Source organism: Tupaia chinensis, unplaced genomic scaffold (genome assembly GCF_000334495.1).
Source record: "Tupaia chinensis unplaced genomic scaffold, TupChi_1.0 Scaffold000402_1, whole genome shotgun sequence".
NCBI lineage: Eukaryota > Metazoa > Chordata > Mammalia > Scandentia > Tupaiidae > Tupaia > Tupaia belangeri.
Window position 1 is genome coordinate 3,026,236 of NW_006159904.1, and position 24,736 is coordinate 3,050,971.

The 24,736-nt window shown below is 37.7% G+C and overlaps 1 protein-coding gene across 1 annotated transcript in view; it reads left to right on the forward strand.

Moving 5' to 3' along the window:
* Window positions 1-16,348, forward strand: part of FREM2 (FRAS1 related extracellular matrix 2) — a 230,356-nt gene extending 214,008 nt beyond the window's left edge. The window contains exons 17-24 of the mRNA XM_006154200.3: window positions 6,265-6,457; window positions 8,181-8,285; window positions 9,869-9,996; window positions 10,099-10,233; window positions 11,781-11,907; window positions 12,760-12,947; window positions 13,159-13,305; window positions 15,155-16,348. Coding sequence (XP_006154262.1) covers window positions 6,265-6,457; window positions 8,181-8,285; window positions 9,869-9,996; window positions 10,099-10,233; window positions 11,781-11,907; window positions 12,760-12,947; window positions 13,159-13,305; window positions 15,155-15,667 — 1,536 coding nt within the window. The 3' untranslated portion in view covers window positions 15,668-16,348. The remainder of the gene's footprint in view (window positions 1-6,264; window positions 6,458-8,180; window positions 8,286-9,868; window positions 9,997-10,098; window positions 10,234-11,780; window positions 11,908-12,759; window positions 12,948-13,158; window positions 13,306-15,154) is intronic.
* The last annotated feature ends 8,388 nt before the right edge of the window (window positions 16,349-24,736 follow it).

The window sequence follows — 24,736 nt, forward strand, 5'->3', positions numbered from 1 at the left end:
TGTGTGTGTGTGTGTGTGTGTGTGTGTGTGTGTGTGTCTTGCTCTGGTCAAGTTGAAAATAACAATAATGATTAAACAAAATAAAGGAAATAATTCTGTTAAAAAAATGAAGGACTCACCTAAAATTTTCAGGATAGTTTTCTGTTAACAACCATGAAGTTTAATTAAATTTTTTTACTACACCTAGCTTCAGCTGATAGTCAGGCTATATGTGCTTTTTCTATCTTGTTCAATTGTATGTTCATTCATTAGATAAATATTCAATGTATGGCCATTAAAGAAATAGTCAACAGGCACCTGCTCTGCTCCTGGGACCATACCACGCACCTGTGGAGACACCAGACATCATACTTACATCCCAACAAAAGACACTTTTGAGTCAAACTATGCTCTTATAAAAGTTAAGAATTTGACTTTCCAAGAAAAAGAAATTTGGAATTTCTCCAATGATATTCAACTCTAGACTGATTTTTAATAATTTCTAAAATACCAAAGTAGATAAATAGCAGGAAATAAAAATAAAGATAGATTAAATAAATGATTCTACTCTAATGTGTGACATGTGTTTTGTAAATAAAATTTGAAGATGTTTGGGTATACAATATAAAACACTTTTGATGCAAAAAATAGGGAGACAATGAGGGTCAGAGATAGAGGCAGGCACTTCTACAGGGCCATGCTGTGTTGCAGTCCTGCTGCTCCAGCCTCCCAATTATTTAGGATGACAGTCACCCCCTATGTGTTCAGGTTGGCCAGGGAATGGAACCCAGGCCACCCATGAGTCCTCTAGCCTTCCAAGTGGTGGTGCCATCTATGTACCAACCACAGCTGGGCCTGAATACTTTAGATCCCTACAAGATCTTTCACTTTGTCAGTATGCCATAATAGTTTTTTACCCACCCTTCCATTCTTGGTCATTTAAGTTGTTTTTGATTCTATCATTGTAGATACCACTAGTGAATTATCTTAAATTCTAAAAAAAAAAAAAAAAAAAAAAAAAAAAAGGGGACAATATGGATCCTCATTCCAAGATGTTCTTTTGCCTTTCTAAAGAAAGCTTTGTCACTTGGGAACCAGCAGTTAGCGTAATGGCTATGTCGCTGGACTCCCACATAGTCGACCATGGTTCGTGTCCCAGACTCGGTGGCTTAAAACTCACGCCGGGCGCGTGTGCGTGCGTGCTCAAGATCCCAAGAGGAGAATGGAGGAGAAGGGATTGTGGCATGACTATCCCCTCTGGGGGGTGATTTCTCGCTTTCTGTCTCTATGTCTGTCTCTGTCTGTTTGGCGAACGCACGCGCCCTATAGTGAAAAACCTCTCCAAAAAAAAAAAAAAAAAAAGAAAGCTCAGTCACTATACAAAAGACAAGGTGTCTTTCTCCCAAGTGTCTCTGGGGATGTACTCTGCTACTTCTCAGAAAACTTGGCTAAGAATTCTGATTTATTACAGCAATGACTTCAGTTAAGTAGCTGATACACACTTTGCTGAGATTTCAAGTTATTAAGATCAATGAGCCTCCTTCACACATTCACAAACACCACCATCTTGATGACATAGACGTGTTTCTGGCAACAACAAAAAGAAACAGAAATATATTTCAGCCAGTGGGAAATCCCCACCAGTAGTTAGCCCTCTGATAAAATTCCAACAGCTCTGGCTGTTTCCAGACTGAAATAAACACAATTGGCATACCCTGAATAAAGATAGGGTTTATGAATGATAGTAAATAGTTTTAAATGATTATTTTCTTCAATACATGTGGTCTACTTGAAAGACCGTGGATATCAGAGTCCAGATCTGTGCTATCTAATATGATAACCACCAGCCATGTGTGCCCAAGGAGCCCTCCAAACAGAGCTGGTCAGAAATGAGGTGTGTTGGGACCAGCAAATAGCATAATGGTTATGTCAGTGGATGCCCACGTGGTCAACCATGGTTTGAGTCCCAGACCCAGTGGCTTAAAACTCATGCCAGTTGTGTGTGTACATGCCCAAAATCCTGAGATAATTGGAAGAGAGAGAATTTGCAGCTATTCCCCTGAAGAGTGATTTCTAGCTTTCTGTCTTTCTGTCTCCCTCTCTCTGTTTCTCCAGCAAGCACACGCACCCTATAGCAAAAATCTCTCTCTAAAAAAAAAAAATGAGGTGAGTTGTGAATATAAAATACGTACTATTGGGTAATGGGAAAAGTCATGACATATTTTTGCATAGAAAATACATCATGACTTTTCCAGTGACCCAATGATCTAATAGATTTCAATGACTTAGTACCAAAAAAAGTACAATATTATCAAAAATTACTTTACATTGATTACACATTAAAATGTATTATGTTTGATATATTGGGCTAACTATAAACTAAACTCCGGGTTTAGATACTTGGTGTTAGTCCTGATTATACTGAAGGACTTGGACATTCTTTATAGTTTGTTTCCTAAAGATAAAATCATACCCTTACTCAAGTGAAAGTTGCAAAGAAATAAGAAAAATCTAGATTAGTTTTTATAAGTGTATATATAAATACTCTAATGCATATTGTTATATCAGTTGTGTGTGTATACATGAAGCTGGTGATGTATGTGTATATATTTATGAATTTTAAAACATCAGTATGATAATATATAAGTTCATACCTACAACTAAATGCCCAAAATAGATGAAGGGCAAATCTACTGTAATTTTCCTCAATACTAGTTTCCGCCATAAATCATCCTATGAGTATAATTCGTATTTATTTTTTTGAAAACCAGTAAGGATATAATTGAGCTGATCAGCACCATCAATCAATTGACTCTAATTGACACTTACAGACTACTTCATCTAACAATAGCAGAATACACGTCTTTCTTGGGACCAGCACTTGGCGTAATGGCTATGTTGTTGGACTCCCATGTAGTCCACCGCGGTGTAAGTCCCAGATCTGGTGGCTTAAACTCACGCCGGGCACATGTGCGTCCGTGCTCAAGATCCCAAGAGGAGAACAGAGGAGAAGGGATTGCAGTGTGGCCATTCCCCTGGGAGGTGATTTCTCGCTTTCTGTCTCTCTGTCTTTCTGGCGAGCGCATGTACCCTGTAGCAAAAACCTCTCAAAAACAAAACAAAACAAAAAAGTAAAAATAAATAAATAAATAAATAAGAATACATATATTTCCTGAGCTGATACTAAATATTCACCAAAATAAATCACATTGTAGGTCACAAAATACTCTTTGACAAATTAAAAAAAAAAAACATACAAATTGCACAAGTATACTTTCAGACTGCAATGAAATTAAACTAGATGAGTATAACTTTTCTTACCATTCATCTTTCTTTGTATTCATTCCCTTCCCTGCCTTTCTGATACACAAATTAGCTGCCTTTTTTATGTCCCTTACTTAGTAGTAGCAGTCATAGAAACTTGACACTGTGTGTCCTTCTCCAGGGCATTTGCATTTCATACCTTCTCTTTAAATATGGAATTTGAAATAGTGTTTGCCTTTGTTGAAGAAACTTCGATCAGTAAGAACATATGAAATCACTCTTTGTGTATTGTTTCTTAAAGATGCAACTATTTCTTTTAGTATAAATAAATACCTTTAAAAGTCCTGTGGTACAGACTAGAGGAAATTTAAGAGGTCTTTAAGATGGCACCTCAAGCCAGAGGGTGGTGTGGAGATTAAGGCAACTGGATCCCAAATGGCTAACTGTGCAGTTGGAGTCCAGGACCCAGCCTCTTGAACATCACACCAGGCAAATGTGTATGGGTGTCCAAAATCTTGAGAGGAGAATGGAGGAGAAGGGATTGGATCTTGGCCACCTCTCTTAGAGGGTAATTTCTCACCTTCCCCCTCGTTTGCTCCAGAGAGTGCATGCACCTTATAGCTAAATAAATAAATAAAAATAATAAGATGACATCTCAAAGTGAGACAGATCACAATGTATTCTTCAGTGTAGAGCTATGTAACAGGTAATATGAAGAACAAATAGGTAACTGGACTGGGTAGTAGGTATAGACCCATTAGGCTTTAGTTCCTCTACTGTAGAGTCTAAATAGAAAGAAATAAAAAACGACCTGACCATGAGAAAATAAAGTAAGGTGCTGATTCTCCATCCATAAATAATCGAACTCTAGCTTACCACAAGAAATAAATGAAATCAAATGAGAACTGGTCAGGGAGCTATACTCCAAGTAACTTGTTCATAAGAAGTGAATATTGGTCATTTTCTCCAAAAAGCACACACAGTAACATTTGATGGATAGCATATAATATTGGCAAAAATTATTCTTAGTATCTACAAAGGTTAATTGGAAATCCATGCCTAAAGCCAGTTTTTTAAAATGATGGTTATTAAAGTCACAGGACAAAATATTCATCTTAATTACTAGTGGCATATAGATTGAGTTAATCATTTTCCATTTCACTACCAGCATGTTAACACAGCATTTTAAGATCAATTGCTCATTGAGAGTAGTAATAGCCACCATTAGAAAGGACTGCCTCAAAGGACTTTTATTGCAAAGTGCCTCTCCTGCAAGCCAAGTTAGCAGGTAATGGGAAGTTGTAGCTCCTGTGCAGCTGAAAATCAAGTAACATTTTTGGCTGATGGGTCTCTGTTTTTATATTTTTATTTATGATTCAGGTCATTATTTTTGTAACTTGAGGAGTTTACTTTTAACTCTCTGATAATGTGATAAATTATGATTCTCATGATTTTAACTATCAACTAATTTTTATATAAAAGTCCTGTTGTTAGCTCAATATGGAAGGAGAACTAAACCACTGTCAGATAGCCTGACTTGACCTAAGGAGTGTGACCTGACCTGAGTCCTTTTCTCTTGTGTTGAAGAAGTTAATTGTATAAGGGATCTTGAAAACTTGTAGAAAATGTGTATTATGAAAAAAAATAAGACTACGAACGAATTATTAATTTCAAAAAACATTTGCACCAAATGAACTCCTGCTTTAGTTTCTTTTCCACAGACTTTCTGAAGCACCCTTTTATTTCCCCTAGTATTCTACAGAAATGTTTTTAAGAGTTAAATATAATATCCTTTGTTAAATGATCTTAGGACTGCCCTCTGTGGTTTTGGAATGCAATGAAATGTGTTAAAGTAGACAAAACATGAGCCAAAAGGCGAGTTCTAATCTTGGCAGGACCATTCAGAAGGTCTAAAGAATTCTTTGGGAAATTTGCTGTATTTCTTTAAGCCTTAATTTTCCTATCTCCTTCTCTTTCTTCCCATTATCCATCCACTCATTCATCCATCCATCCATCCACCCAACCAACCATTCATACATACATATTATTATAATATGTAAAGAGTGAAAATATTAAATAGCTTATATTTGGAAACTAGCACAACATCTGAAATTTGGTAGGTGCCCAATAAATAAATATTAACTTATCCTCCACTACCCTCAACACATCTGCTAAGTGTCTGAAGGAAGAAACTATAAAATTCAAAGCATCACATTTCATTTCAACTAATTATGAGACATCTTAAATGTTACTGGTCTTTGCTAAACATATTTGCTTCAAGATTTTTTTCTGCTTTGTTTCATCTTCCTCTAAATAACAAAAAAGTTGCTGATAGAATTATTGTTTATAATAGCTAAAAACTGGAAACAACCCCAAAATATATCAACTGATGACTGGTTTAATAAAAGGTAATATATGTATACAATGGCTGTTATTCTGTAATAAAAGAGAATGAAGTATTGAAACACACAACAACATGGATGTTCCTTGAAAACGTTATGAAAGAAGTCCATGACAAAATACCACATATAGTTTAATTCTGTTTATAAGAAACAACTGGAATAGGCAAATATACAGAAATATAAAGTAGACTAGTGGTTGTCAGTGACTTGGGGAGAGAAGGGACTAGAGAGTGACTGCCCATAAAGTTGCTTTGGGAGGTGATGAAAATGTTCTAAAATTTATTGTGGTGCAAAACTGCTTAAATATACTAAAAGCCATTGAATCATCCACTTTAAAGAGATGGTTTATATGGTACGTGCACTAAATTTTAATAAAGCTGCTATAAAATAAAAAGACTGCAATTAAAATAATGCAGTTTTCTGGTACATATTCTTCTTTCCAAACGAAGATAGTAACAGCTGTTTAATTGAGTCAACATTAAGTGAGGGGAAATGGTGTTATAAAATGTCATTTCCTTTCCTCCACAGTTACTCAGAATCTTCAGTTACAGGGAAGAAAACACTGGTTTGTACAAAATTAGGCTCATGAAGCTTGTTGATGTAATTTTTGTCCTTTCAGGTCCTAAACCTCGTGCAGTCTTATGTGACCCTCAGAGTCCCTCTATATGTGTCCTACCTGTTCCATTCTCCCGTGGGCGTAGGCGGTTGGCAGCATTTTGACTTGAAGTCTGAGCTTCGTCTGACTTTTGTGTATGACACTGCCATCTTGTGGAATGATGGGATAGGCAGTCCCCCAGAAGCAGAACTCCAAGGTCGGTGAATAAAACCTGGAAAACTTTGTTTTCTTACTTATTTGAATTATTTAAGTTTTTTTTTCAACTGTAGCTAAAAATAATAGAAGCAACTTGTAATATGTTTTCTTTCTCTATTCAATAGTAAGATCATTTCACCTTCAGTGTGGAAAAACTCTACGTGTTACTAACTCTAACTAAGTTACATCAATGCCTCCAAATTTTGCATGTGTCTGTTAAGTAAAACTTCCAACATTTCATGGTTATGTAACTCTTATAGTCCACCTTAGAAAATTAATCAGTTGTGTGTTCCACAACTTATGTATTTCTTTGGGGTTTAGAAAATGAACAGAGGAGTTTCCAGTTTAAAATAAAGAATGAACTCAAGGGGAAAAAAGTCACATAATTTGGTTTCTTAAAATGAGAGGTGGATTTTAAAGCCCAGTATAAATTGTGCCCTGGATTCTAGCTCTGACTATAGCAGTGTGATCTCAACCATATTTCTTTCTGGGACTTAATTTCCTCTGAATGATAGACAAAATTTCTAATATCTCTTTCCATTTTAAAATTCTAGTATTCTGAGATCCTGCAGATGAATATCTTGGAACACTGGTCTTCAGTGCCACCAAGCATGGGGCCCAGCAGCATCCGCAAACTATGTTTCAGTCACCATGTTAGAATCATAATTCAAAGTCCACACGTGGAAAGCTAAATACTCCACTCCTAGAATTAGTGCTTTTGATTTCCAGGCAGACGTTATTGCTCTGGTTCCATGCATGTCCATAATATCTTACCACAATGCTGCGGTTCACTAGCAGAAGAAAATACAGCTGATAATGCATCCCATTAAATCTACTGTCTTAAGCAGACTAAAATGACCTTAGAGCTATGAGGCAAGGGAGGTGATCATCCTGAATACTTAGAATGTTTTAATTCCTTATCTCACCTTAGAGGAAGTATATTTCAAAGAATCTCAACAAAGAGTTGTTCTGTGGTTCTCAACTTCCGCATAAGGATCTCTTGTTTCTTTCTTATATCTAAAGCCAGTTCTGTCAGCCTGTTAGATTTCTTGAGAAAGCTTCAGAATTTCTTAAAGGCTTTAACATTTAGAGTCACTCTGGAGAACTCAATCCCATATCTACTTCTGCATCAAGTCTTCACAAGTTTGACAAGTCCATTTGTCATGTCTCTCAATCTATAGTTTATTTCTGTGGACGAAAGCTTTAAAGAAAATTAGAATCTTATCCTATTGTAATCAATCTGTGTGATTTGTAGTGACCTCACTCATGTTGCCTAATTAATTTTGCCTCCCTTTTATTTATTTTTTTTTTAGAAGTTTTTGCTATCAGGTGCGTGTACTCGCCAGAAAGGCAGAGAGAGACAGAGACACTGAAAGCGATAACTCACCCCCCAGGGGGGATGGCCACGCCACAATCCCTTCTCCTCCGTTCTCCTCTGGGGATCTTGGGCATGCACGCACACGCGCCTGGCGTGAGTTTAAGCCACCTGGTCTGGGACTCGAACTATGGTCGACTCCATGGGAGTCCAGCAACATAGCCATTATGCCAACTGCTGGCACTGATTTTGCCTCCCTTTTAGATACTTTCTTTCTTAGGAAGAAATCAAAGATATTTCTGCCTCTCATTTAGAATTCTTCTAACAGTACTCTGCCTGAAATGCTTAGTGATGAGATAAATATGCATTAATTCTCTGGCCACCTATTTTTCTACTGTCCCCATTGTAGGGTCTCTCTATCCAACCAGCATGCGTATTGGTGAAGAGGGGCGCTTGACTGTGAACTTCAAGACGAAGGCTCAATTCCACGGTTTGTTTGTGCTGTCACATCCCGGTAAGCCCCACTGTCCACTGACAAACACTCCTCACAGAAAAGGGCATTTTTAATGTTCACACATGTTTCAGCATGCTTTTTTGTGTTAGCTTTAAAGCCCTTAATTTCAAATGCATCATATATGTGTAATTATCTCCATAAGGGCTTGTTTCAGCTTCATCTCCTAATCCACAAAATTATTATTATTTAGACTTCCAAAGAAAATGCAAAATAATTAGCGTAAATTTAAAAGGGAAACCCTACTGAGTTCGTTTTAAATGGGGTTTTCCTTAGGTAAAGAACATAGAAATAGTAGTCCCTTTCTCTGCTTTGCTTCCATTGTACAAAGAACTCCAGGCCATTCATTCAACAAATCCTTCTGCTTACACTTCTTTACTAGATGCTATGAGAAACCTTTATAATAAAGTCAGAAATGGCACTCCCCTTTCATACTTAAGTTCCATATATGTTAACTCATTATATTTAATAAGTATTGGCTATGCAGTTTTACTACCTGTGTTTTGAATATCAATAAGGCAGTAGTCAATAAAGCCCATGTTTCATTTTGTTTGCTTTTTAAAATAAAGATCATTTTGTTTAAGACTATTTCTTTGTTATTTGACTTTCCTTATTTGCCAAACTGGTTTGCATGTTTTATCAGACTGCAAACTTATTTCAGTTCAGAGAGCAAGGGTACAATGGCAGAGGCTGAGAAAAAAAGGGGAAATATATATATATATACATGAAACAAGAAATGGAAAATTATTTTTGATGGTAACATGTATGATTAAGGCACTATACAGTGTATTCTGGATGGGAAATCGCATTTTGTATGCTGAGATGATGTTCAGTGAATAATTGTAAAATAAATAAAGTTTTTTAAAAAACGAATATATGTGGTTCTCTCACCATCTCTATATTCTTTCTTTTTCTGAGCTCTAACAAAGGAGAGAAAGAGTTGAATATTTAGAAAGAGAAAGAGTTCATTGTATTATTCATGCGACTGAGCTACAAGAAATACAAAACCAAATCATTTTGCTTTCTTGTAATTGACAGTTCTAGAGAGCAAGGATTTCCTGGTCTTTATTGTTCCCTTCTATATGTCCACCTTGCTAATAAACAATCTTTGTTTAGACAGAATTGCAAGCAATCTAATTAAAATTAGATTCCATTTATAAATTGGGTTTGCCCAGCTGTGTGGATGCGAATAGACTATTTTAAGTTCAGCTCATAGCTCCAGTGCACAATAAATTCATTCACATCAGTCTTTATTGCACTGCTCTGACCCCTGGAAAGTAGCCCTGAACAATTTGAGCATTTCTGTGCAATTATCTATTGATAGATCATAGAGCAGAAAAAAGCATGGAATGAGAAACGAGAAGCCACTTGTCCTAGCTATGTGATCTTAGGAATGTCACGTAATCACTCTCGATCCAATTTCTTCATCTGAAAAATGGGGATAATTATTCCAACCTTGCCCTTTTTGGTAGGCTGATTATAAAAATTAAAGGAAACAATGAATGATAAGTTCCTTTGAAACCTCTAAACTGTTTATACTCTTTTAATTTAACCATGATACCATTATTACTATTGGCCCTTTTTAGCATCCTTTACAAACTCAATGATCATGTCAGCTGATCATCCAAGCCTGACGTTTTCCCTCCGCCTCATAAGAAGTGAGCCAACCTATAACCAGCCAGTACAGCAATGGACCTTCGTCTCCAACTTTGCAGTAAGTGACTAAGACTCTTGTTTAGTTTTCCTTTCCTGATGTCTTCTGATTACATTTCATATTTTTAATAAAATCCATGTACGTCTTCTCTTCTCCTCAAAGGTACGTGACTACTCAGGGACCTATACCGTAAAATTGCTTCCATGCATCGCCCCATCAAGTCAGGAGTACTACCTGCCTGTCACCTGCAACCCCAGAGAGCCTCTCACCTTTGACCTTGATATTCGATTTCAACAGGTGTGTCTCATAACATTTTCATCCTGTGACCAGTAAAAATCCTACTTTGTTAAAGTTATGGTTTATTTTTATCAGTTAAAAAAAATGTATACATAAACGACTTCAATTTTTGCATGCCGAGAATAAAGGAAGTCAGACAGGAAAGAAGCAAGGGAGAAAAGACAGAGAAAGAATTTCTATCTGTTGTTAGTTCAAGATATAAAATCCATAGTTTAAGTATATGCAAGAATTTTTTTTTCTTATGTGATCTTGTCTCTTTATGGATTTTGTTGCCTTAGAGATTTGAGAATTTTCCCCAGAATTCTTTTGCACTCTGTCTTATTCTTAAATTTCATGGAGAATGAAAACCCTATAGCTCAAATACCTTTAAAGTACCTACTGTATTAAAATACCACTAGGGACTAGGAAAGATGAAGTTCGGGGAAGAATAGAAGGATGCTGATTACCAGGTACAAAACTGCAGCTAGATAAGAGGAACAATTTCTGCTGTTATAAAATTCAGTGTGGACCCAGTGGCTTAAAACTCAAGCCGGGCGCGTGTGCGTGTATGCCCAAGATCCCGAGAGGAGAATGGAGGAAAAGGGATTGCGGCGTGACCATCCCCCCGGGGAGTGATTTCTCGCTTTCTATCTCTCTGTCTCTCTCTGTCTGTCTGGCGAGCGCACGTGCCCTATAGCGAAAACCTCTCAAAAAAAAAGATAAAATTCAGTGGGGCGAGACCAGCAGATGGCATAGCCATTATATAACTGAACTCCCATATGGTTGACCACAGTTCAAGTCCTGAGCCCAGAGGCTTAAAACTCACATTGGGTATGTGTGCATGTGCGCCCTAAATCCTGAGAGAATGGAGGAGAAGTGATTGGGGTGTAGCCATCCCCCCCGGGGGGGATGATTTCTCACTTTCTGTCTCTCTGTCTCCAGCAAGTGTACACACCCTATAACAAAAATCTCTCTCTTAAAAAAAAATAATAAAATTAAATAAATTAAAATTCAGTGGAGAGGATAAAGTTAACAACTCAAAGTAACTTTAAAAGAGGATTTTTCAATGTTCCCAACACAAAATAAGGACCAACGATTGAAACGATGGGCATACTGATTACCCTGGTTCAGTCATTACATATTTTATTCTTAAACTGCAAAATCACATTCCCACAAATATGTATATTTACTATATGTTAATAAAACTTTAAAAATTAAAGAAGTTCAGTAATCATTAAAAAAAAGATGGCACCTTTGTTCAAGAACATATACTAAATCTAAATATTGCTTCCACGGCCTGTGACAAGTCCCCAGATAAACCAAGAGGAAGGACTTCAAGGGATCCCATTCCAAAAATGATTTAACCCCACCAATTTTGCCCTCTCAGAAAGCACAAGATCAGTGTTACAATTCCCTGAGTTGGCTCAGCCAATTGTGAAAATAGCAGGGACATGTCTAGTATTGTACATGTCAGTGTACAGTGACTATGTGTCTCTGGGAACAGTATGTTTGTGCACCATCAGAACCATCAACAATACATAAAAAAAAGTTTGTATGCTTGGTTTTAGGTCAGTGATCCAGTGGCAGCTGAGTTTAGCTTGAATACCCAAATGTACCTACTCTCCAAGAAGAGTCTCTGGTTGTCTGATGGATCCATGGGATTTGGGCAAGAAAGTGATGTTGCTTTCGCAGAAGGTATCACTTTACAAATAAAAGCTCTGACATGTATCTGTTGTGCTTTGCTTTATTGGAATGTATTTAAAGGAGAAAATTATACCCTTCTGTGTGGTTTTGAGAATATAAACAAGTCTTTATCACTTTGGCAAGTGTGGAGAGTCACTGAAATTGGGAATATGTTACTGGATGGGTTTTTTTTTATTCCAAACAAATGAACCTCTATCTCCTTCACCTAAGTGGCTTTTGGAACAAGTCTAGATTTTTATTGTTTTACCATTTTTCAATAGACTCAAATGCTACAGCTACATGAGATTGTAAATGCCTTTTAGAGATCGTGCCTGTCTTGTTCAATGGTATATGCTCAGCACCTAGCAAAATACCTATTACATATGTTAGGGTGCCCTAATAGCTGTGAAATAATGGATGAAGTACCAAGTGAATTCATTAAACCATATTTGAAAAGCAAATAAAACTAATTAGACTTTCTAGTAATGTTTTCTTTCTTACTGTCATTTTATATTGTATTAATCTACATCTTGTCAACTAAATATTTATGTAAACTAGGCTTTGACTACAATGGGATGTCATGAATGTCAAATTACAAGGCAGATCTTGAAACTCTTCTCGCTAGTGACTAAGCAACTGAGGTTCAATAAATCTTCAGTCACTGTGATTAGTCTGCTAAGTTGGTCTTATCTGAAGCTTCAGCGTGGACCAGACCTTGAAGCTAACACAAAATGACCTTTGTCACTTGATGGCAGATAGAGAGAAGAGGACATACTCTTTCTGCCACCGTTGTAAACTTTCGTAGCATCACATTAATGTGTTTTATGACATATGAGGAATGACATTTCCACATCTCTATTTCAGGCGATGTCATCTATGGTCGTGTCATGGTAGATCCTGTCCAGAATCTAGGAGACTCCTTTTACTGCAGCATCGAGAAGGTGTTCCTGTGCACTGGGGCCGATGGCTATGTGCCTAAGTATAGTCCAACCAATGCAGAGTATGGCTGCCTAGCTGACTCACCTTCACTTCTATACAGGTTTAAAATTGTGGTAAGTGCTTTCACCAAACGACGTGTCAGGGAGACTCTCAGGGCTAAGATTTATTGCCTTATATTTTTAAAGCAGCATCGTCATTTTAAGTTACACCCAATGGTGACACTTTAAGCTAATTTGTACGTGCACAGAACTAATAGGAAAACATGTCACCCTTGCAAAAATGGTCATTATCTATAACAATCACCATTTTTCTTACTGCTTAAAGGACAAAGCTCAGCCACTGACACAAGCCACAAGTTTTGGAAATGTCCTATTCAATGCCAAACTGGCAGCAGATGATCCTGAAGCCATTCTCTTAGTAAATCAGCCTGGATCTGACGGATTTAAAGTTGACTCAACACCACTCTTTCAGGTAGGTCAAAAATAAACTCACTTATAATAATTACGTGATCACACACAAGTTACTTAACATTTCTATAGCTCAGATGTCTCATACATAAATGGTAGGTTAAACATTCTTAATCCAAAAATCCAAAATGCTACCTAATCTGAAACATTTTGACCACCACAATGGCAACTTAGATATCTGCCTTCACGCAATAGCTAACAGCCAAAACACTGTACTACAGAAATATCATAAACAGGCTGTGTGTATAGTACATATGACACATAGATGAATTTTACATTTAGATTTAGGTCTCATACCCAAGATATCTCATTACATATATGCAAATATTCCAAAATCTGAAAAAAATCCAAAATACTTCTGGTCCTAAGCATTTCAGATAGGGGATACCGAATTTGTATCACATACAGTTAATGGAAACACTGAATAAGATAATGCATATCAACTACATAGCACCATACTGGATACAGAGTGATTATTCCATAAATTTTAGCTATTAATATTTTTATTAATATGTTAAATGTTATTTTAAGACTATCTGAGAGGGAGACTTTTACTCAACCCAGAATGTACATCTGTATCTTCCAGTTGGATAATTTGATGTTCTTATTCAAAGCTACCTTCCTATTGACTTTCCATGACTGTCTTTATAGAAGTGGTCTCATGCGAACCTCTGGGTTCAGAAAAGTGATCGTGCACAGCACACAGACTCTTCACTCTCAAAGATTTCATAAACCGGGACCAGCAGATGGCATAATGGCTATGTCACTGGAGTCCCATGTAGTCGACTGTGGTTCGAGTCCCAGACTTGGTGCCTTAAACTCACGCCGGGCGCGCATGTGTGCATGCTCAAGATCCCAAGAGGAGAATGGAGGAGAAGGGATTGTCACATGGCCATTTCCCCTGGCGGGTGATTTCTTGCTTTCTGTCTCTCTGTCTCTCTCTGTCTTTCCGGTGAGCGCACACACCATATAGCAAAAACCTCTTCAAAAAAAAAAGATTTCATAAACCAAGCAGAAAATTCTGATCCAGAGAAAGAAGGTACGAAGGACCCAAGCAACCATATCAACCACTGAGCAGACAAATACTACAAATTTAGAGATACTTTGTACTGTTAATCCCTGGAGGACCAAGTACTCTCATTAGTATAGTTACTGAAAACTACCCAGAAAGGTTGGACTGGAGAAATGTGTTATTCTTATTCAACTAAGGAAAGAATCTTAAGAAAGCAGGTTTGCTATTCTGAATCTTTTCAAGCCAGAAGCTGAAGAATTATATTTTTTACTTTTATTGTTACCATTAACTGTCCTTGCATCTGACTTTTCTAAATCCTGAGTGCTTCAAAGAGTCATCAGAAAATCACTTTTTCCCCAGGCTCTGGAAAAGCCTGAAAACTGACTTTATATATTGTCTTTATGTGAATAAGCACCAAATTATACTAAAAAGAATTCCTGAGGTTCCAAAATTTTTGAGCTGCGGTCCTGCCTCTGTCACTGACCAGTTGAGTAATGCTGAGCAAGTCACTTAATTGCAATGTATCCTTATGCACTCTTGTTTTAAATGAATAAACTAGACTATGTAACATCTAAAGTTCTTGACAGCTCTCACAAGTCTAGGACTATAAGTACCAAATATTTATCAGGATGTGCTCCCTTAAAATTTACAGAGTATTTTATAGACCACTTTATACAGGCTTTGCACATACAACTCACTCAAAAATATTAAGTAGATTAATTTTTCAGACTAAATTAAATTGTCATTGATTATTACCTCTGCTGTTCATTTCTCTTGCAAATAGTCATCAGTTAGGTTGACATAGTGTCTAATTTCCTATTAATCGAGTTATGTTTTCTAGGTTGCTCTGGGCCGAGAATGGTACATACACACAATCTATACAGTAAGATCAAAAGACAACACCAACCGAGGTATTGGCAAAAGAAGTGTGGAATCTCAGTACCATTCTCTGGTGAGTCAAGGGAAGCTCCAGGCAACTACGATGGGCCGGAAGAAGAGAGAGATCAGGAGTACACCCTCACTGGCGTGGGAAATCGGTGCTGAAAACAACCGCGGAACAAACATCCAGCACATTGCCCTGGACCGCACCAGCAAGAGACGAATTCCCCACGGGAACGTCCCTGCTGACGGCGTCCTCCCTAGGGAGCTCAACAGTCCCAGCTCTGAGGTCAACCTGGTCACTGTCATGGGAGGCGTCGCTGTGGGATTACTCACCATCTGCCTCGCCGCCATTGCAGCAATGATGTGCAGGAGCAAGAAGAGCTGCAGGGGCAAGGACGCCCCCAAAGGGTCCGGCAGCAGTGAGCCAATGATGCCCCCACAGAACCACCACAGCGACAGCTCAGAGGTTTGATGACCCCAAGTGCAATTCAGCCTTTTCCCAAGTGCCTCAAAAAACACCCCAATCAACCCCCCAATACTTCTGGTAAACATCAGAGAATTGGGACTGCTGTGATGAAGCTGCTCAGTGGACCTGGTACTAATAGACCTTGATTCAAGTTCTGTCTCCTATGTCACATATCAAACACAAACTCAGGCCACATCGAAGAGCCCAAAAGACAGCAACGATGTGTTCGCTCGTACTCAGAGCCATAGCTGAACGGTGCGGAATGTGCTTCTCGGTTCGGGAATGTTCTCTACACAGTGGGAATGAACCTACTCAACAGTGCTAACAGACCCTCTCTGAAGTTTAAGAGGAGTCTATTGTTGCTGTTAGTGTAATTTAAAGGTGCAATTTTCGCATTGTTTATTCACTATATAATAGATTATTACTAGAAAAGCTTTAATTGGTAGTCTGGAAGAATGATGAACACACTGTTTATTATGACAAGTTTTCTAATAGGTGAAAATAGCATCTCAATTATGACCAGGGTAGCTCAACCCACATATCACTTTTTCTATTATTTGGGAGAGAATGGAAGGAAAAATAGAGGGAAGAGAATTCGTTCACTTTATATTTGAATTGCTCTTGTCTTCATGAGACCCTCCTTGTTTTATTTGCTTATTTAATTTTAAATTAAACCAAAGAATATGTTAATTCTGGAAGCAAGTTTTCAAAGAGAATTCTGTTTGGGTATATAGTGAGTAACAGTAGTGTTCTTGTATGGTAATATACCTTATTGGTGCTCAATATGTGTGGGAAGTGGGAAAAAATGGGTGACATTTTGATGATGAAGAAATGCCATACCTTTTAGATTCACTACAAGACAATGTTCTCTAAGAACTGAGCCTAGTCATTTCAGTATTGTCCCCATAAATGATAATAAGAAACATCGATACAGCTGGTGAGGGGGAAAAGTGGTATTTATTAATATAATATATATAACCCAATGCCTCTTACTTTATAGAATAAAAGAGTATTTTGAGAGATAACAGATGAAGTTATCTTTCGGACTAGTATAACCACACAATAACATTCAGAACTTACATTGGCCATGGGACATTTTATTAGCTTCTTAGTCAGCATCTGGTCTAAACCATGGGAATCTTTGCAACTGCTGTTCCAGAAATGGTCTCACAGATGGTCAGCATCACTGACCATATTCTTCTTCGATCCAAGAAGAAAACATTACTCTCTGCCATGTTCAGTTCAGTGAGTTGTTCTTTAAGGTCCTTCTTAGCATCTAAAAATGTCATTTGTAACACTACTTATCAATCACTTCATGAAACTAAGGAACTTGGGCAAGCTTATTTGACGAGCTTCCCATTGCCTTTCTGCAGAAATGTTTTTTTAGCAAATGGCAGAAATTTCTGTTGGAAAGGAAAAACTTCAGTGGTTTAATAAGTAGTTTTAAAAGAGAGTACATGTATTTCAAACAAATAAGGTCAGGAGGAAAAGAATGATGTCTAAAGATTAACCCACACATGCTTCCTGGAATCCCTTCTCTTCCAGCCATAACCTGGACATACTGGTGGAATAGAGATTTTTAGACAGTGAACTGCTTCACAGGTCATAGGTGTACATCTTAATTATGTGTCTGAAGACAGAGAGAGGGAAAGTGAGAAAACAACTCCAAAGAGGGATGGCCATGCTATAATCCCTTCTCTTCCTTTCTCCTCTTAGGATTTGGGGCACAGACATACACATGCCCAGGATGATTTTCAAGCCATAGGATCCAGGACTCCCAACACAGTTGGCCATGTGGGAGTTCAGCACCTTAACCACCAGACCACCTGCTGGTCCTATAGCTATCTCTTTATTCAGTAAAGAAAGCTACACTGGTACTTAGAGATAAAACATGTCTAATACTTACCTCTCTTTTTTAGGCAGCTCTGTACTTCATACTTGAAGTCTTGTAAAGGATAGCGTAGACTGGAGCCAGCAGACGGTGCAGTAGTTATGTTTCTAGACTCCCGCGTGGCTTACCATGGTTGGAGTGCCAGACCTGATGGTTTGTAAATCACACCAAGGGCATGTGCATGTTGCCCAAGATCCCAGGAGAATGGAGGGGAAGGAATTGCAATGTGATTTCTCACCTTCCCTCTCCCTGTCTCTGTCTCTCTTTATGGTGAGTGCAGATGCCCTACAACAAAAATCTCTCTCTAAAAAAAATAGACTGTAGTATCCTTATGTTAGAAGGCTTACAAACATCATCTACACCTTGATGGTCCCTCCAAAGACCTACAGGCGTACTGTATGGCACAGGTGTTCATTATCAAAGTAAATGCTAATGCCCTCATAATTATCCCCCTTTTGTTTGACTTACCTCTGGCTACCTCGTAATTTGTTGGGGATGAAAATGAATTAAGCAGTTTTAAAAAGCATGTGGATTTTTACTGGCTAGTATTGGGTAGAATTTATGTAGACAGTCAGATCATGTGTTTTCAATTCACTTTCTGATACTTTACAGTTGCAAGTTTCAAAACGTAACTATACTGCAATCTGAGCGTCGGAGCGTCTCTGTCAGTGAATATGGTAGTCAGTGAAGCATCTTTACAAGTCTGCTTCGAACCTTTATGCCAGGCCAGTTTTATACCAAATTTTACTCTACAATATATTGTTTTAATGAAGCTACTGCTTGTAAATTGAAGAGGTTAAAAATGCAGAACATGTCTATCATTTGCTAAGAAAGAGAAATTTCTCCATCTGCCCATCTCCTCTCTCCAATTCTCTCTTTTGTCCTTCTGTTCTGTGTGTGTGTGTGGTGGTGGTGGGTGGGGGGTGTGTGTGTGAAGAGTCTGTGGAAAATAAACAGATATAGCTAAGTATAAAGTACTTTGGACTGGGGCCAGCAGTTAGCGTAATGGCATGTCACTGAACTCCCATGTAGCTGACTGCGGTTCAAGTCCCGGACCCGGTGGCTTAAACTCACGCAGCGCACGTGTGCTTGTGTACCCAAGATCCTGAGAGGAGAATGGAGGAGAAGGGATTGTGGCATGACCATAGTTCCTGGTGTCTGATTTCTCACTTTCTGTCTCTCTCTCTCTGGTGAGCACAAGCACCCTATAGCAAAAACCTCTCAAAAAAAAAAAAAAGTACTTTGGACTGTTCCATCATTTAAAAATGTATATCTACTAAATATATGATTTAATATACTTTGAACTTAAAAAAAAATTTGGTGGGAAAAAATATGCCAAATGTCTTTTGTTCAATAAAACATCTTTATTTTTAGTATTGGTTTTTAAGAGACCTATTATGGTATTACAGAAAAATATATCAAACAATTTGCCATTATTGATATAAACAAAAATAGCTTCATAGATACACAGTAGCTTCGGACTCCAATCAAAGTCTTGTTGATATTACATAGTAAAACCCAAAAACAAAACTGAATTTTATTATTAGTGGTTCTCCTAAGTATAAGAACCATGAAGCATTAAAATATCTAAGTATATTTTAATGATGGTCTTATTTATTTCCATCCATTCCCTCAGTTAACATTTACTGAATGTTTGCTTAGGATTAGCCATTCGGACAGATTACATAGAAATCGAGCTGTTGTTCCTGTCCTCAGGAAGGTTGTAATTGGATTAATGAGTCAGGTTAGCAAGGAAGTTCTTTCCTGGACCAAGAACATACTGGTATATCACACTCCACAGTTTTGTTTTTATTTTTGTTTTTTGTGTTTTTTTTTTCTTGAAAATTTTTTACTATAGGGTACATGGACTCACCAGAGAGACAAAGAGAAACAGAAAGTGGGAAATCACACCCTTCCCCAGGAGGGATGGCCATGCCTCAGTCCCTTCTCTTCCATTCTCCTCTCAGGATCTTGGGCACACACACACACACCCAGTGTGCCTTTCAAGCTGCTGGGTCCAGGACATGAACTGTAGTCAGCTATGTGAGAGTCCAGCTCTTTAACCACTATACTACCTGCTGGCCCCCACATACCACAATTTTAAACTATCTCCAGGGTAACAGAGACAGAGTCAGTTCTTTTTCACCTAATGAACTCACTTGTTAACTAATGATTCTGACCGCAGATATAACACAAAATATTTTAAGCCAGGAATTCAATGAAATTGACCTTGGCAAACCTCCATAGGGGAAGTACATGTAGAGCTATGGGTGGCACTGTGTATTTTTTTCCTCTTGGAAGAGACTGGCCCACTTTATTTCAAGAATGGGATATAGCACATGAACTCCTCTTCTAGTCCTTTCACATCTCCAACTCCTCCTCAGTCCAGCCTCTCATAGCACTGACATGTGTGAGCAATTTGAATAAAGGTCAACTAAAATTTTGCTACCAAGCCACTATATAGTATTTGTGATAAGGACCAACCTAGGCTCAACACAAAAGGATTTCATTCTGTAAATTGTAAATGAGGGACCAGCAGATGGAGTAGTGGTTATGTCGTAGTTGACCACAGTTCACGTAATGGTTATGTCATAGTTGACCATCATTCGAGTCCCGGACTCAGCATCTTAAACTCATGCAGAGTGCATGTGCGTGTGTGCTCAAAATCCCAAGAGGAAAATGGAAGAGAAGAGATTGCAGTATGGCCATTACCCCTGGGGGGTAGGGGTGAGATCTCGCTTTCTGTCTCTCTGACTCTCTCTAGCTCTCTGGTGAGCACATGTGCCCTATAGCAAAACTCTCTCAAAAAAAAAAATATATATATACATGTGTATATATATATATATATAAAAGGAAATTTATCAAGTCATCTTACTTCTAATTTTTTTCTGGGGTCCCAACTCCAAGGTTGACCTTAAATTGAAATAGACTGGTGTAGAAATTGCAGGGAGCCTTCCCTCATACCAGTGCTAAGCGTTGACATACTCCCAGATTCGGAAAACAGAGCCAAATGTACTGACGAATTTTAAAAGTTGGTAATTTTATTTCTGCTGTTATTTTGAAAACACCTATAATAATATTAACTTGGAACTAAATCCAGTTCTGTAATAGGAGAAAAAAAATATTTAAAGAACCAATTATTTTACAAATTTGAAATGTTCATAATTATATTAATTTGAAAATGAGATGTTACTATTCCTTGAAACTTTAATAGCAGTAACAAAAGGACAAAAACCAAACATCTTCACTAAAAATATGTCAAATGAATGGGATAAAAACGTTCACTCAATCTAACTTACCAAGGCTCAGAAATATGTGACTTGCAGGAAAGTATAAATACCAACATTTCCATAGACACACACATGCACACAAATACACACATGTGCATATGCAGGCATATAAAAATAACCAAAAATCTTATTTCTAGAAAAAGACCGCCCTAAAAACATAGTTTTAATTAAAATAGTTCTTAGATTTTCAAGGTCAATAGAAAGGTCATTTGTAAAAAGATACTATTGTAGGAGTTTCTTTAGCATTAGTTCAAAGGTAATGTATTTCTTTAGGATATTTTTAAAAATTGACTCCAGTATTTTATGGCAATGACAAAATACGTTCGGGAAATATTAACCATAGGTTCAAAGTATGGCTCATTTTCTACTTCTCCTCTGTTTTCATATCCCCTGAGGCTAAGGACCAAAAAGGCTTTGAGATTTTTGGTAGCTATTTTGATTTTAATAAGGAAGCTTTAAATTAAAAGAACATGATATTTTCTATGTTTTTTATGAGAAATATTACATAGAAACTTTTAAAGAAAGAAAGCTGATTCTCCCTCTTTAAACTAAAGTTGATAAAATAAAATGTACTAATGTTAATCTGTTTTGATTTAATTTTATAAAAGGGAGAAAAATCAGGCTATTAAATATCCAGATTTTTAAGTGATTATTTTTCCTTCCCTATCTCTCAAGTACATTTAGAGCCTTTTTCCTATTCATTTGCATGTCTGTTTCTTCAGTAGTTTTGCTAGAGAAAGACAGCAAAACTACTCCAATAATGACATTCACTTTGGCCTTCTTTTCTTCCTTATAATGTAAAAGACTAGGTTTTTCTTCTCTGAAACTTGTTTTCTTTCTTCCAGGAATGTTTCCCATTTTGCTACTCAACCATTACCATTTGCACTATGTGTTTGGTGCTCACATTTCTCACAAAAATGATTAAGTTTGTATCGCATTTGTGCAGTATCTCTTCTGTATAAAATGGTAGGCTTTTGGATGAAGGAAAAAAGAACTTCCTTCAAAAGATCAGAAGCATTATGCTCTGCTGTGGTTGGTCAGGGGCAGAGGGTCGAAGATGAATTTCTCCTGAACAAACTAGGTACATGCATGCATGTCCATGATCCTGGCTGGCCAGGAGGACTGGGGGGAAGTTGTGGCATGGAACCCCAGTGAGCATGCTTGTTTCTCTCTCTTACTTCTCTCTCTCCTCTCTCTCAAGAAGTAAATGAATGGGCTTTGGAAAAATATATCAAAAACGTTATATTGAATAATATGGTGACAGTCTGTGCCTTGATTTTTCTCCCAGAAAAATCGTTCAAGGTTTGAAAAAAAAAAACGTAAGACTTAGTTAAGTAAGAATAAAAATGTCAGAGTTCACATTTATGAATTTCTTTTGCATAACTGAAAACTTTTGCATGATTGAACACTTTACAATTAAATAAATGACCAAAAGAAATTGTTAAAATGTTAGCAGCATGGAAGTTCTTTATTTTGTTTTGTTTTGTTTTGAGAAGAGGTCTTTGCTCTAGGGCACATGTTCTGGCCAGAGAGACAGAGAGACAGAAAGCAAGAAATTACCTCCAGGGGGATGGCCACACCGCAATCCCTTCTCCTCCACTCTCCCCTTGGGATTTTGGGCATGCACGCACATGTGTTTGGCATGAGTTTTAAGCCAACAAATCTAACTCAAACCATAGTCAACTACATGAGAATCCAGCGATGTAACCATTATGCCATCTGCTAGTCCCAGTACTGAAGTTTTTTATAATTGTAATTATTAAATGTACAATGTTCTTTTACATTACCCAGATGTTATCTCTTTACCATGACCAAGAATTCAAGTTTTTGGCAAGATATTTTTAAAGTTTGTTTGTCTGTAAGAGAAAACTTTATACTGGACAATGATCTGTGTGTTTTATAATTATATTAACTGCCTGCTTCCTTCCCACATTCCCTCCATAACACATAGAATTATATTTATCTAGTCCCAAGTCAAATATCTGTATGTAATGGAATTATTTTGGAAATCAATGGCCTTTATTATTTTCCCAAGGAGTTCTTCAAAAACTAACCAAGTTTAGTTTTTTTACGTATTCTTTAGGTTACTGCATATTTACTGAATATTGAAGTTTATTTCTGGAAATCTAATTATGGAAACTATTTGGAGCCATTCAGTCTTAAACCCATGTTTCAGATAACTCTTGCTACTATTTGTGTTTCATAACTACATCTATTTTCCTTCTAAATATATCACATGTTTAATATAAATAAAGTTCATATGAATATAAGTATGTTGAGAGTCAAGTAATTGTACATTCTACTTGTTTTATTTATACTCAAATCACAAAATTACTGTAGTCTGCAAGTTTCTATTACAATTATTCTCATTTTGTTTCTGGAGTCTTGAGCTTATGTATACTTCCAGACAGGGACATGAACTCTCACTGTTACCCTGATACTCCTGGGAAAAACCTGCCACTCCTTAGCAGGGTCCCCCCACAGGGTCCTGGTGTCTGTCCAGTAATTGTAAAGGGTGCAGGTACAGACAGAAGTATTCTATGGGCAGTGTGCATTTAGAGAAAACAACCTATTGAGAATGTCTGATCCTTTGTCCCAGGGAGCAGCGTGACTCGACCTTGCTATAACTAGAAAACCCTGTCCAATGCCCTGATCAGGATGAGTTAATTGGTCGGGTCTTTAGTACTGAGGTGAGCTACTCATCCTTATGCAAACTTCACCTGAGTCAATGATCATTTGATTTATTGTCAGGCCAGATAAGTTTGTGGAATTTCTTATTTATTTGTCTTGTTTTGTTTTTGGACAAGATCTTAATTCAGAATTCTCCTGCCCTAACCTCCCAGTTAGCTAAGACCACAGGAGTGTTGTCACACTCATCCTGCCCCAGGCTAGGCCAAAACCGAACCCAGGAACCCAAGGCCTTAACACAGCCCCCTTTTGCCTGTACCTCTGTGGCCAGGCCTTAAATATAGAATTTATTATTATTTGGATATGGCAATGACACATCACAGAGCCTGAGAGCAGGAGGCACACCACACAACCTGGAAGACCATAAAGAGAAAACACCAAGGCAGTCAGGAGGCAGAGGGATAGAGGGGAACACATGGGCAAGAGGTTTATTGTGATTTCTATGGGAAGGAAGGCCTAGGAATGGTGAGCAGCTTTAGAATTGACTAGGTTTGGGGCAGCAGGTGGCATGGTGGTTAAGGTGCTGGATTCCCACATGACTGACCACAGTTCAAGTCCCAGACCTGCCTGACTTGAAAATCATGACAGGCACATGTGCATGTGTGCACAAAATCTTAGGAGGAGAATTAAGGAGAAGGGATTATAGTGTGGTCATCCCCCGAGGGGTGATTTCTCACTTTCACCTTCTTATCGTTTCTCTGTCTCTCTCCAGCAAGCAAGCACATGCACACATCCTCTGGCCAAAAATAAAGAAGAAGAAGGAGAAGAAGAAGAAGAAGAAGAAGAAGAAGAAGAAGAAGAAGAAGAAGAAGAGGAATAATTGACTAGTTTGAATAATTTCAACAGTTTCTGGAGCACAGTGATTATCTCTATTTTTCTGGTACCTAGACTTGGGTCATTAGGGCATGTAGGTAGTGGCCTAGAACTTGAAAACCAATAAAGCAGAAGGTTGAGGATTAGGCTCTGAGTTAGTTGGTTTGCATAGGAAAGACACTCTCACATGCTAGTCCTTCATCATTTATGGAATTGCTAGCCCTGAGAGAGAGGACTGAGGGAAGGTAGAGGGTCAATCTCTTCAGGGAAAGCAAAGCTCCAGATGTTAAAGCATCAGAAACACAGTTAATTGATTTGACAAATGGAAGAAGACATTTTACAGGGAGTGTACGAGGTTAGGTATGTCAAGCTGGTGGTGCGCTGGTCTATTTT